General features: G+C 40.0%; 2 protein-coding genes across 6 annotated transcripts in view; one reads left to right on the forward strand and one right to left on the reverse strand.

The window, feature by feature from the left end:
• LOC138739509 (mitochondrial ornithine transporter 1-like) overlaps positions 1–14,032 on the forward strand; it is a 97,519-nt gene that overhangs the window by 60,810 nt on the left and 22,677 nt on the right. The window lies entirely within an intron of this gene.
• The window catches only part of tpte (transmembrane phosphatase with tensin homology), a 76,625-nt gene that overhangs the window by 25,881 nt on the left and 36,712 nt on the right, over positions 1–14,032 (reverse strand). For all 4 annotated transcript variants that reach the window (XM_069891732.1, XM_069891733.1, XM_069891734.1 and 1 more), the window contains 3 exons: positions 5,024–5,084; positions 2,152–2,233; positions 1,974–2,062 (listed from right to left, as the gene is read on the reverse strand). In XM_069891732.1, coding sequence (XP_069747833.1) covers positions 1,974–2,062; positions 2,152–2,233; positions 5,024–5,084 — 232 coding nt within the window. The remainder of the gene's footprint in view (positions 1–1,973; positions 2,063–2,151; positions 2,234–5,023; positions 5,085–14,032) is intronic.

The following is a 14,032-nucleotide window of genomic DNA, read 5'->3' on the forward strand; positions in this document are numbered from 1 at the left end:
ACACTCAAACTCCATGAGGACAGTAAGGAATTAATAAATATGAAAAGTAATTAATGTGGATATCGTTGATAATGATATTATTAATATTGACATTTGTGGGGAAAACCAGAGGGCTAAAGGGCCTATACTGTGCTGTAGTGTTCTATGTTCTTAAAAAAAATCCAAGGACAAATACACCCTATCATTTCCTCATTCATGTTTGCTTCTTCCCAATATTGTTGAATACAATTTCTGCAAGTCCATTTCACCCATACTCTATGTCTTTTATATACCTGAGCAATGCACAACTTATTTATGCATTTTGGCATTGGTGCCCCATTAGTTAAAATTCAGTTTAGAAATCCAATATCAACTAAAGGGCACTCAACCTTTCTGAACCAGAGCAGTAGAATCACATGCATTCAACTTTTAAGGTCACTGGTCAATCATTAACAGATAAACAAATATTTGATTTAACTGCACTGTTGAAATATGCTCCAATACAATGATGTCAAATTCTTTTTGGAAATTTATCTCAATTCAGGACCAGATGGATGGAGCGCTACTCCTGATTACAACTAAACATCAGTTTGGAAATTTACAGAATTACTCATCAAGAGCTGAAAGTAACTGCTATCCTGCCTTTTCACTTTTTTTAAAAATAAGTTCAGGTAAAGCTCTTCTTGCATCAGTTACTTGTCTCATTTGAGTTTTGCTCAGAACTACTTAAAACCCACAGATTTGAATATTTATTCACCTTTCAGAACTAAGCCTCTAAATCCACCCTAATCAGTCTCCAAGTAACATTAACAGAAAGCCTTTTTCTAAGCCCTAACCCACACAATTCACTTTAATAATACAATCAGCTGATTCTGCAAGACATCATCTTCCCTATCAAGCGGGCTTGGGTTATATCAGCCAATAAGATTTGGACAGCATTAGACAATCTGGACTGGCATTTCCCTGTAATTGTAGACAAGAGACTCAGGGTGCAAAATTGCAGGCCCATTTAGCTTCTTGATGGGGTGCAGAATATTGCATTGTACCATTCAATAAAAGCAACCCTTTTGTGCTGAGGTCTCAGGACACCATTCTAATATAGACTGACGAGCAACACCGGGAAAATCAATCATTGACGAAAAGGGCATCCAGAGATAAAAAAGCATTGCACAAATTAAAGTACTTGCTCCTCTTCAATGATCCAAATGCTTTGTTGAAGTTACAGACACTTTAATGAGATATGATACAGTTCCAGATGATTTATCATTCACTTCCTATTCCAACTTATTGCAGAATATTAATTCAGCTCCATCTCTGGCATGGCACCTGCTTTCAGCAAATGAACAAACCAGTGTTCTTCATCTAATCTGCTCATTTCTTTGGATGAGTTTGAAATTGTCAAATGGGCTGCCCACCGAGGAAAAAAAAATTAGAATTGAAGTGTGACTGCCTTCAAAATATCTTGCTTCTCCCTCCCCCGTTTAACCAACATATTTCACTTCAAATATATTCTGTTGGTTAATCCTGCAAGAAGAACTCTCATGGAGTTTACTCTTCATGCTGAAGTGACTTTCAAACCTCACAGTATTTAGGCTTGAGTAAACCTTAACCCCCATGGTAACCTATGACATCTCCCAAAAATGAAATCCACTCACAGATAACAACCCTAGTGTCAGGCTGACAATTCCCCCTCCCACAATTTATAAACATTTGTTAACCTTCCCTCTCATTCTCCTTCTCAATCTGATATGCTTCTTCCCTCTGGCCAAACAGCTGGTATAATGTCCATGTTGGAACTCATCATACAGATTAAAGTAGCAACTTCCTCTACCCCTGCAGTTACCACTGGTGGAAGTTCACAGAAATTTACCAGCCGAGAGTCTATTTGCTTTTAAATTTGAGATTAATCCATTAACATTTGAATGCGATAACCTACAGTAAAATGGTCTGAATTACACACAAATGTCAACTATTAAAACCAGAAAGTCTCCTACCTTTACCACCTTTGCAATGAATTGCTATTACATTTTTCTCATCAGCTGCCATCCAATCCCGAACATTAGCTGTAAATTTCAGCATGTCCCTGATATATAAAACATTACAACTTTTAAATTTTGCACTAGACACCAATGCAAGGTTGTTCATTCACCTGAGAGACAAAAATAAACTTACTCCAGAGCAGGCACATTGTGGTCATCAATGAAAACTCGTTCCACTCTGTAATGAAAGAACCTTGGGTTGTAGCCTTTTTCACCTGTTGAAGAAACATCTCTGTTAGAATCAGAGGTTGAAGGCGATTTGATTTACAGGTATTAACCCTCTACAGGTGGATGAGCTTCAATCTTTTTGTTGCAAGTTTATGATGGAAAATTAGTTTGCAATTTCTTATTCCATGCCCCAAATTATTTGAAAAATATCTTTATTTTAGAATTAAGATGTCATCCAAATCATGACTGGAAAACATCAAGAATTCATTAAGCATATGAAAACCTTTAATGAGCTTCATGGGATCGAGTCCCATCACTCAAATGCTGCCCAACAAATTATGGTAAATCTGAAGCCGCACTCAACAGACAGCACTTAGTTTACCTGCTTTAACATGGCCCACATATTTTTTTCATTTTATTGGTACCTGCAAGAATGGTTTATTAGAAATGAAACCAAGTGTGGTACTGATAATTTTTCCACAGCATGCCTCTTCTCTCCTCCTCCTCTAAATCTCACCCCAACTCTAAATTTTGTATAGCCCAAGATACTGAAACTTACAAATAAAAAGTATTTTGTTTTCTTTAATAGAATCTTGGAATTATGGTAGTAGAAAGATTTCAATGACTGTATTCTCTGTACCTTTTCAACAAGCATTCATACTACAAATTCTGGAAGTAAGCATCCCAACTGACAATGGACATGAAAATAAAACAAAATTGCAGATGATAGGCATCCAATTTTCTTTTTAAAATGCTAAAATTCTCAGTAGGTCTGGCCCACAATTATGGGATGAGAAACAGTTTCAGGTGAGCTTGATATCTTGACAGAATTACATCAGTTGGCCAGTTTTACTTTGTTTAAAAAATATTTGATCTCAAGACGCAAGTGACACTGTTCTGATGAAGGGTCTTCAACTTGCATTGTTAACCCTTCTTATCACCTCCCCCCCCCCCCCCCCCACCTCCACCCCACACACAGTTGTGGCCTGATCCCAAATATTTCCAGTATTTAATGACTAACAGTCCTGTGAACAACAAGTGAAAATTTAACATTTCAGGCTGCAGAAGTCGAGAAAGACAATCTTATCAGGAACCCATCAGGAGACATTAACTATCTCTGAATACCATGTAGCTTAAGCAACCTTGCAGAATGATTCCCCTCCAAATCAGGAGTCAGTCTGGAATTTTATTTGCTGGATCTCTCAAGCTTCCTGCAGAATCTAGCAAGCTCAAATTTCTCAATCTCAGTAAATTTGCAGATGTCAAAAAAAATGCATTTAATTAGTCCACATGAAATGCTTAAATCTCTAATCCATAATTTGTTGGATGTAAAATTCAAAATATGATCATTAATTTTCTGAAAAGAGATGGTAGGGGTACTCGCCAATACAAAATTTGACATCCTAGTGCACCATTTAATTGCATGGAACCGGAGGGCAAAGTCAAATCATCTTATTTGTATGTTTTTGCAAACAAAAACTGGAATAACGCTGGTAAATTTAGTGCACCACAAGAAAAACTGCAAAGTGAGAAGAAAATACAGTGACTTGGTGACTGGGTTAGACTGCTAAAAGATCCCATTTAGTTATAACATTTAGGTGTTTTACCCTGTAAATTTATGATCAAGCCATAATGTAATTATACTAAACATTTCATCTTGAAAACACTGAGCAGTCTCAAATTGACCCTGCATATTTTTGTAGTATCAAATAATCTCATTGTTCCATTTCTTGTTTAAAAACACTTGTACTCGGTGAGCAGGTGACATTGTTATGACTACGTGTCTTTGATTCCATGCACCCCATTGTTATGTGAGCATCTACAAAAAATGGTGGAGCTATTGATCTGAGAGAACTCAAGTCTTAAGATTGTCAGGAAGCTAAGCAAAAATTTTGAAATTTAGACATACAGCATGGTAACAGGCCATTCTGGCCCATGATCCTATGCCACTCAAATACACCAATTGACCTACAAGCACTGTACATTTTGGAGGGTGGGAGGAAACCGGAACATCCGTAGGAAACAGACACTGATACTGAGAGAGCATGCCAACTCCTTACAGACAGCAAAGACAACTTAGATTGGGGGGTAAAAAGAGGGAAAAAAGATTGTTGTCTGAAGAGGGCATGCAAAATCATTGAGGACCCCTTCCACCCTGTATCTTTCAGCTGTTCCTGGAGAGGAAGAGATACTGGAGTATCAGAACCAGCACCCACCACGATGAACAACCAAAGAAACTGCTCACACTAACCGCTATATTAACTGGGCAGTCCGGTTCTGCCAGATTCACTGGGTGATAATGAAAGAATATCAATCATTCAGAGCTCAAATGTGCCCCATACAAGAAAACTTGCAGGCAACAATAGAGGGCAATGATGTATTAATAATGAAGGCCAAATAGATTGCCCAAGCATCTCCACTGACCTCTTTCTGATCACAATAACTTGAATTTCCAGAGTAATACATTGTAAATTTGATATGTCCCAAAGCCACAGCTTGATTTTTACTTCTAATCAAAATCAACTCTCAACAGGACCTAACCAAATCTCTTGATAAATGGACAGTTTCAGATAAGAGTTGATCAGAGTGGTAATTAGTCACTTGTACGTGACATTTATGAAAAATACATTTGTTTCACACCATTAAGTTGCTTTCTCCAAACATTACATATCTTTTTATATCAGTACATCAAAAATTATGTCAGTTTTCCTCTGTATTGTTTATGGGCTTCAAAATCCTAGACATTTTAATTTAAACAAGAGACAAAATTGTTTATTTCCCACCACAGCATTCAATTCGATTTTCCAGACATTCTTCTTGTAATAAAACATACTCACTGCAAAGGTTATAGACTTTATAGTGATCTTTGTGCTTGGTGTCAAAAAACCTTGCAACTTCCTGAAAACAGACATCATATTAGTGATCTTAACTATAAACAAATTCAGTAACTTCTATATTTGAGTTTGCTCAAACATATTGATTTCAAAAATGAATTATTCCTTTACAACATGGTGCCAGGACAGTGCACAGAATAAAATTTGATATCAGAATATTATGTTATCATTCACTGATGTAATGAAGTGTCAAAGTAATTTTATTTTTGTAAGAAATTTAAGCGGGCACTTCAGCAATTCCTGCTGGTGGCAAATCTGTCTGCCTTGCAGCAGGCAAAAGGAATTTCATGTAATAGGACACTGTTTTATTACTATGACAATATATTGAATCTTTTTACCCCAAGCCAATGACTATAAAAGGCAATTTACACAAAGGTGAAAATCTACGGTATCTATCAAATATTAACTACACAATTTTATGCCTGAATTACATTTGGATAAAAGGTCTGCATTTTATTGCCACATAGCAAAACATTTCAGACTGCAGAAGTTGACAAGAGTTGGCAATCATTTGGAGAAGGGCTCAGGCACGAAACTTCGGGGTATACATCTTTACCTCCTATAGATGCTGCAAGACCCATTGAGTTGTCCCAGCATTTCTGTGATTTTTATTGAAAGAAAATTCCTCCCCACCCCCCAAGTTTCCATTCCTTGAACAACCAAAATATGTAATGGCTGTTACAACAATCACAGTCTTGTATTATACAGTGCAACAATTGAGAAAAAATGTGCCAAAGGTATGGGGCAGAAGGAGGTGGGGGGGAGCAGGGAAGAAGCAGCAGAAAGGAAAGAGTACTCTCTTTGGTGGGCATATAGATTCATAGAAAATAGGAGAAGACCTTTCCATCTGCTTCACCATTCTGTACGATCACAGCAGATCTGACTTCAGTACCCTATTCCTGCTACACCTATTGTTCCCTTTAGCCAATGGAGCCATATTCAAGTCCCTTTGAATATAACTGAGTCTGACATGGCTTAACCCTTATCCTTAGACTTGTATGTTTTTTCCCCCTATTGGATTCACCTTTGTTTGAAGCAGCATTTTGCATGGATGAGAAATGAATGGTTTTGTGGAAACATTGATCAATGGGAGAAAATGACTGGAAGTTTTAATTCAGGTTCCCTTCCTTCACTTCAACACCTCTAACATTTTCAGTTTGGATTTGGGATTCCCAGAATTTGCATTATTTTGACTTGTGCGTTGCCTGAGAAAACATCACAAAATATTTTGTATCCTCAAAGCAGACAGGTATCATTCCAATATGAGTCAGCCTAATTTTGCATTCAGTTCTTGGGATGGTGTCTCCGAGGAACAGTACCATAAATTAAGGCAGTGCGCAAACTGCAACTGAATATTTTCTCATCCATCCTTTGTTAATTTTTATTATCTATTTGTCTTGCACTTCTGGTAACTTGAATTTTTTTGCAATTATAGTTGGTGCAGCTTACATACCTGCTTCACTACAGCAGGATAGAATTTAAATGTATTTGTACCTTGTACTTGTATACGTGACAAACTCGCATTGAACATTGGAAAATTATTCATCGTCTGGATCAAATAGCAGAGGAAGAGAGTGCAAAACATCATGAACAAAAGGTCCTTCCTGCCTACTTCATCTAGTTCAGCTAGACCAGTGGTTTTCAAACTACCACCCCCCCCCACAAAAAAACTCACTTTCCACCTTAGGCAATCCCTATGCCATAGGTGCTCTGTGATTAGTGAGGGATTGCTTAAGGTGGTATGTAGGTGGAAAGAAAAAGATTGAACCCACTGTTTTAATTGTTCCTAATTGACTCGTTATGTGCACGGTTTCATAACTCCAAAGGAAATGGGCTAATGACAACTTTTCTCAAGCAAAATATTTCAGTAACAATTGGGTCTAGAGCAGTGATTCTGAACTTTCCCTTCCCACTCACATACCGCCTGAAGCAATCCCTGACTAACCACAGAGCACTTATGGCATAGGGATTACTTAAAAGTGGACTGTGAGTTTAGGGGGGCAGTTTGAAAACCTCAGCTGGACTCTAGTGGAGGTTAAAAATACTCGAGGTTAATATGATCCAACTCACTATTTGGAAATGAAAACTTTAAAAAAATTAACCAGCTTGAAACAACTCAGATAACTTGGATATCGAGAGCATGATTTGCCAAAGCATCAATCCAATTGACATTACAGCATAATACGGGCCCCTCAGCTCATGACGTTGTGCCAACCTATGTAAACCTACTCCTCAAAAATCTCTAACCTCGCCTATTTTTCTTATATCAATGTACCTGCAGAGACCTTCAAATATCGCTATTGTGCCAGCCTCCACCACTACCCCTGGCATTAAATCTCTCTGGTATACACTATTGTCACTCCAGGAGAGAGGTGCTGGCTGTCAACCCTAACTAGGCCCCTATCATCTTGTTTACTTCTACTACGTCATTTCTCATCCTTCATTGCTCTAATGGAAAAAGTCCTAGTTTGGTCAACCATCCTTCACAAATACAAATTTTCAACAACAAAAAAAATGGTTTGGCATTAAACTCGTTTCTTAAGAGTGTAACACACCTTAAATCTGATAGTCAAGCAGAAAGCAATAAAGACCATTTTCCCTGGGTAAAATGAAACTAATTGATTTTTCTCCTCAGCACGAAACTGATACCACATTCTTATTTCAAATGACAATTACTCTATACTTTTAAAATGCCTCATAAAGCACTTGATGTTACTTAAACCAAACAGCCAGAACAGAATAGAGTTTTATAGCTGGGCCTTTCGTCCCAACCTGTCTATGCTTGTCAAGTTGTCTACCCTACTAGCCACCTGCATTCAGTTCATATTGTTCTTGTGACACGCTACAAGGAGATGGCAGAGGAACTAAATGAGTGTCTGGATCAGTCTTCACTGTAGACGGCATTAGCAGTGTACCAGATGTCCAAGAGTATCAGGGAAGGTAAGTGATTACTATGACATGAGAGATGGTGATCAGAAAGCTGAATAGTCTCAGGGTGGGCAAGTCTCGCAGACCAAATGAATTGCACCCTCGGTTTCTGAAAGAAGTAGCAGTAGAGATTGTAGAGGCATTGGTGATGATCTTTCAGGAAGCAACAGATTCACATTCCGAAGGACTGGAAAATTGCAGATGTCACCCCTCGGTGTTGATGAATCAGGAACACTGCAGAAGGACTTAGATTGGGAGAATGTATTTCATTTGCCTCTCCTCTGCCCAATGTTGGAAAATGAACAGTCAGGTACTTAGGTAAGAAAAAATGGGAGTGTGGTATGTTGTGTGAGCACGCAATAGAAGAACTGAGACAGCAGGCTCAGAGCTGTCTGTTTAGCGCAACTGATTTACTTTGAAGTTCATGCTGCAGCCTTTAAGGCCATCCAGAGCCTGCCCCTCACATCCCAGAACTTGCATCATGTTGACGTAAGCACCCTTCCGGTCTCACCAGAAAAGAAGGTCCCGCGATGCCCTGCTGATTGCGCGTGACAAACGGGGCCGACTCTCCACTGCAATTATGTGCGCCACCATACAAACCCTCAGCCCACCAAAAACTGGCGCCGGTTGTCTCACGGAGCGTCGTGGGTGAGATATGCTGTTTTGGTTGCTGACCTCTACATGTTGGCTGCAGGACCTTTACCAGCTTGGACAAGTCCAACTGTGCTGGTTTGAGGCGGGGTCTAGTTTGAAAAGTTCCTCTCTGCCCCCGATGTCAAGAGTAAAAGTAGATGCATTCTCTGGAGCACCGTGTAGGGTCCCTCATAGGGACGCTGGAAGGGTGGCCTGTGTCCGCCCCTGCAGACAAACACAGTCACAGGAGTTTCTCCAAAACGAGCATGGCTGGTGGCACCTGCGTGCTCGTGCACCCCACCGCTGATGGTAGGAACACCAGTTTGGCTTGGACCTTTCAATTTGTGGGCAGGGGTTTTTTGCTCATGTGTCGGACTGACCTTGGGTGGTAGAGGATGTCTGCCCATCCCGCGACCCTATGTGGGTCTCTGAAATCCGCCTCGGCTAATAGGAGCCTAATGTCTTTGGACATTTGCTCGAGGAACCCCTGCTCGAACACGAGGCAGGGCTTGTGTCCCTCTGCCAGGGTAAGCATCTCGTCCATGAGGGCAGACAGTGCCCTGCCCCCTCAGCCACCTAGGCTGTAAGTGCTAATGAGGAGGTTCTTTAGAGCCATGTATTTACCTTCATCTGGCAGCACCTGGATGAGGTCATCGACCCGTGAAGCAACTTCCTTTGTCAAATCCGAGGTTATCTGTTTGAACTGGAACTTGGCCTCCACTTGGCCAAACCAAGTGCGAGGCCTGTTTGTCCAGAAAGTTGGCAGCTAAAACGCAGCAGCAGCTACAACTGTGGGGTCCATTGTGCCGAGTCGCCAGAACATGGAGACTCATCAGTGTCACCAGTGTGGTGTGTTACACAGTGAAAGAACGGAGACAGTAGGCTGTAAGCTCATTTAGCACAACTGACTTTCTTTGAAGTTCACGCTGCAGCCTGTAAGACTGTCCTGAGCCCACCCCTCACATCCCGGAACTTGCATCACACTGATATAAGCGTGTACACGCACTTCCAGTCTGCACCGGAAGGGAAGGGCCTACGACACCATCTTTGCCGCAGCTGCCCCACCGACCGTGTGTGACAAGCGGGGCCGGTTCGCCACTGCAATTACGTGCACTGCCACAGGGAGTCTATATTCTAAATGGGTAGAAAATTAAAAATATTCAGATGCAAACAGACCTAGGAGCCATCATACAGGATAGCCTGAAGGTAAACTTGCAGGTTGAGTCAGTGGTGAAGAAAGCAAATGCAATGTTGGCATTCATTTCTAGAGGAATAGAACACAAGAACAGGGATGTGATGTTGAGGCTTCATGAGGTACTGGTAAAACCTCTCGCAGTATTCTGAGCAATTTTAGCTGCTCATTGTTGAGGGTTCACAGAAATAAAAGGGTTATCATATGTACACATTAGAATTTGGGAGAATGAGAGAGGATCTCATGGAAACATTTTGAATGTTGAAAAGCATGGACAGAGGTCGTTTCCCCTGGTGGGAGAGTCTTGGACAAGAGGGCACAACTTCAGAATTGAAGGTTTTCCACTTAGAATGGTGATGCGGAGAAATTCCTTTAGCCAAAAGGTGGTAACTCTGTGGAATTTGTTGCTATGTGCACTTGTGGAGGACAGGTCATTAGGTGCATTCAAGGCAGAGATTCATGGGTTTTTGATTAGCCAGCGCATGAAAGGTTCAGAAACGAAGGCTGGGAGTAGAGCAGAGTGGGAAAATGGATCGGTTCAGGGCAGGCTCAATGGACTTAATGGCCTATTTCATCTTTTGAGTCTGAGGCATATACCCATCTAAATACATGTTAAATGCTGCAATTTTACCCATCTTTACCACTTTATCTGGCAGCTTGTGTGGAAAAACTTACTCCCTCAATGCTTTAGAAATTCCCCCCTCACTTTAAATCTATGCACTCTGGTTTCAGACACTTCTACCATTGTCCCACATAATTTTATAAACCTTTACAATGTCCCCCTTCTGGCTCCTACACTCTAGGGAGAAGTGTTCCAGCCTTTCCTTATAATGCAAAGCTGCTAATCCTGGGAACAACATTATGAATTTTCCCAGCACAATGATATCCTCAATCCGCATCCAACACATCCTCCTCTGTCATTTCCGCCACCTACTACATGATCCCATTAGACACATATTCCCCTCTTTGCTTTCTGCAGGGACTGCTCCCACCATGACTCCCTTGTTCACTCCTCCCTTCCCACCAATCATCCCCTTGAGACCTGCCCTTGGAACTGTAGGAGAGGCTCCACTTGTTCCCACACCTCCTCCCTCAGCACCAAAGAGTCCTTCCAAGTGAGACAGCATTTCACTTGCAGATCTGGTCATCTACTGCACCTGGAGCTCACACTGTAGTCTCCTCTACATCAGAGAGGCTGGACACAGTCTGGGAGATTGCTTTGTTGAGTCCTCAGCTCTGTCTGCTGCCCAATTCTCCATTCCCATTCCTTTGCCAACATGTCTGTCCATGGTCTCATGTACTGCCAGACTGAGACCACCCATAAATTGGAGGAATACCAGCTCTAGGCACCCTCCAACCAGATGCCATTAATATAGACTTCTCTGGCTTCCGTTAAACAACCTCTCACCCCTGTCGTCTCTCCATTCCTGGTCTCCTTTCGCACAGATATGAAAAATTCTACCTAGTCACTTATCGTATCTAATTAACACATTTTGTTGTTCTGAATTCCTACTCCATTGCTTAAATTCTGAGACTGCCTTCTGATTTTTCCTTGAAGGCCTCAGGCCTGAAATGTCACCAATATATCTGTGTCTCCTATAGATGCTGAATAGACCACCTGAGTTCCTCCAGAATTTTGGTGTTTTAACTACAATTACAGCATCTGCAGCCTACCATATTTCTCTCTGATATCTCTCTTGTGGCTGGGTGACCAGAACTGCACACAATAGTCCAAATGCCTAAAAGGTGAGCCAACATCCAGACAAGCTTCACTTGATGCATTTCAACAAATAATATCACTTTATAAGAGTTCAAAATCCAATATCAAATTCAAACAAAGCCCCGTGTCCCTACACAAGAGAGGGAGCAATCATTGAAAAGCATAGTACTGCCATTTCTGAAATACAAGAAAGTGTAGAAATCATCGACTGGCAAGACTGTATCTGCAACCCTTTGAGAAGTCCAAAGACTCACCAACCTGAAACATCAGCTTGCTCTCCCATAGATGCTGACTGACCTGATGGACATTTTCAACTTTTGTTTTTTTTTAAATTTTAGATAACAGGACAAGGAGAAATAAAGTGTGACATAGAAAAATGAAGCTCAGAAGTTAACAAAATTCTTCCAGAGGATTTTTCTCCCAGAGAGGGTGGCTAGTTATAGCAAATGGAATTTGGCATCCAAGAAATAGGCCAAGTATGTTATTTCAATGCAATTGCTACCTATACGTGGATTAAAATAGAGGATACAAAAGGAGCAAATATTGTGCTGTTCAAGATAAACAAGCCTGAGCATATTCTTTTTAATGCTCAAATGAAAGAGGAAAAATCCTAGACATGCATATCTATCACACCACTGCGAGACGATTGTCGTTTATGCTTTGACCGATTGATATGTACACAAGGTTGAATAGACCATTTAAGAACATAGTTTATTTCAGGAATGAATACTGGTTTATCAAGTAAAATGAAAGAATATGTAACTATCTGAAGACATTCAAGCCATTATTCCTTCACAATTTACACATTGGAGAATTCATTTACATACTAGATCATACATCTTCCTTCCCATCCAGTATGAGGGGTGAAAGAGGGAGGAAAATATGATCAAACTCTTGCACAATGTGACCCATGAAACTATAGAACTATTTTTGAAGGGAAACAGCATAATTCAAGATTTCAGTAAATTTCTAAATCTGCTTGAGTTGGTGAATTGGAGAAATGGCAAATCTCCAAGAGCTCAAATCCCAATTTGGAACAGGCTGTATTAAGAGCATGATCATCCATGCAGAATGTCATCATTCAACCAGAACGATTCTAAGTACGGAGACTGTTTAAGCTACAAATTACATTAGGTGTATTTTGTGATGCAAGCAATTCCATTAGGTTGCTCTTAATGTCCAAACAAATTGTCCAGGTGATTCTTAGGATGTTATACTGAGAATTTCAACATCTGACCACTGGATAAATTGTTCAAAGTAACAGTGTTACTGAATTCAGAAAGGAACTTGCAGGTGATTGTACTCAGGTAACACTGAAACTCTTCAACACTGGTACAAGACTGCAAGGATTAGTTGCAATAAATCAAAGTTGTGGCAATGTATCCAGGAGTTTGTAGTGTATTATAGTAAAGCAGAGACAAGTGTTCAGAGACAAAAAGCTTTATCCTTTAAAGCATCAAGGCTTCCAGTAATGATAAGGAGGTAATAACTAAACTGGTCAAGTGGCTGATTCCGTTAATCTGCTGGTCAATTGGAAGCACCAAGGACGTTGCCATCGACTAAAGAGGTTTGAGCAATTTTATTTGAAGATGGTAATTGCCCATCTAGATTTATTCATGGCATGATGAGGTGATGTGTTAAAGCCTTGAATAAATCTTTCACAAGAAAACTTAAATCAAGAAGATTATTGAGCAAGCAGGATCAAGAATGCTATGGAATTATTTCAAAAGTAGATTTGAGAATACCAAAACATTTTGGCCATTTCCAAATGTTCAAAAGTTGAGGGGGTCGAGTCACAACGCCACTAAAATAGTACAATCTTGCACAATACCTTGGTGAAAACAACCTGTCTCAAATTATAACAACTCAGAAGACCATTCAGCTTAAGTGCACCACCTAGTGCGCAAATTAGATGGTCAATGTTTAAAAAAATAACATACAAATCAATTTCAGACCCAAGTTTAAGATTATAATTTAAAATACATTTTAGTCTAGTAATTGCCAAATTAAAATCTGAATAATTATCACCAACTTCATCATTCTTCCTGTTCATTTTTTTATGCCCAGAAATGTTATACATTGTCATTGGACATGAGCTCAAAAGCACATCAAAAGATTTATGGTGTTTCCAATGATCATTTCCAAACAAATTCAGTTATTTCTGTATTTTCCCTTTCTTTTTTCCTTTTATTTGCCAAAATTTGAGATTACTCACTTATGACCAGCATAGGTTTTGTTTAGACAGCAACCTTGTTCAATGCCAGCGTGTTTCAAAATACAAAATTGCTTTGTGTACACCTCTTCAAAAACTTTTTCATAAACATGAACTGTACCAACTTGTGCTTTGAGATAGCACAATTCAGAAAGCTTGGAGTGGGGGAGGGAGGATACGTTCAAAGAAAAACAAAAAAGCAGCTAAAACATGCTCGTCTTTTCCATATCAGTTTTCAGAGCCATACATTGATTTGCTCACTGCTTG

The sequence above is a fragment of the Narcine bancroftii genome, chromosome 7 (genome assembly GCF_036971445.1).
Source record: "Narcine bancroftii isolate sNarBan1 chromosome 7, sNarBan1.hap1, whole genome shotgun sequence".
In the NCBI taxonomy this organism is placed as follows: domain Eukaryota; kingdom Metazoa; phylum Chordata; class Chondrichthyes; order Torpediniformes; family Narcinidae; genus Narcine; species Narcine bancroftii.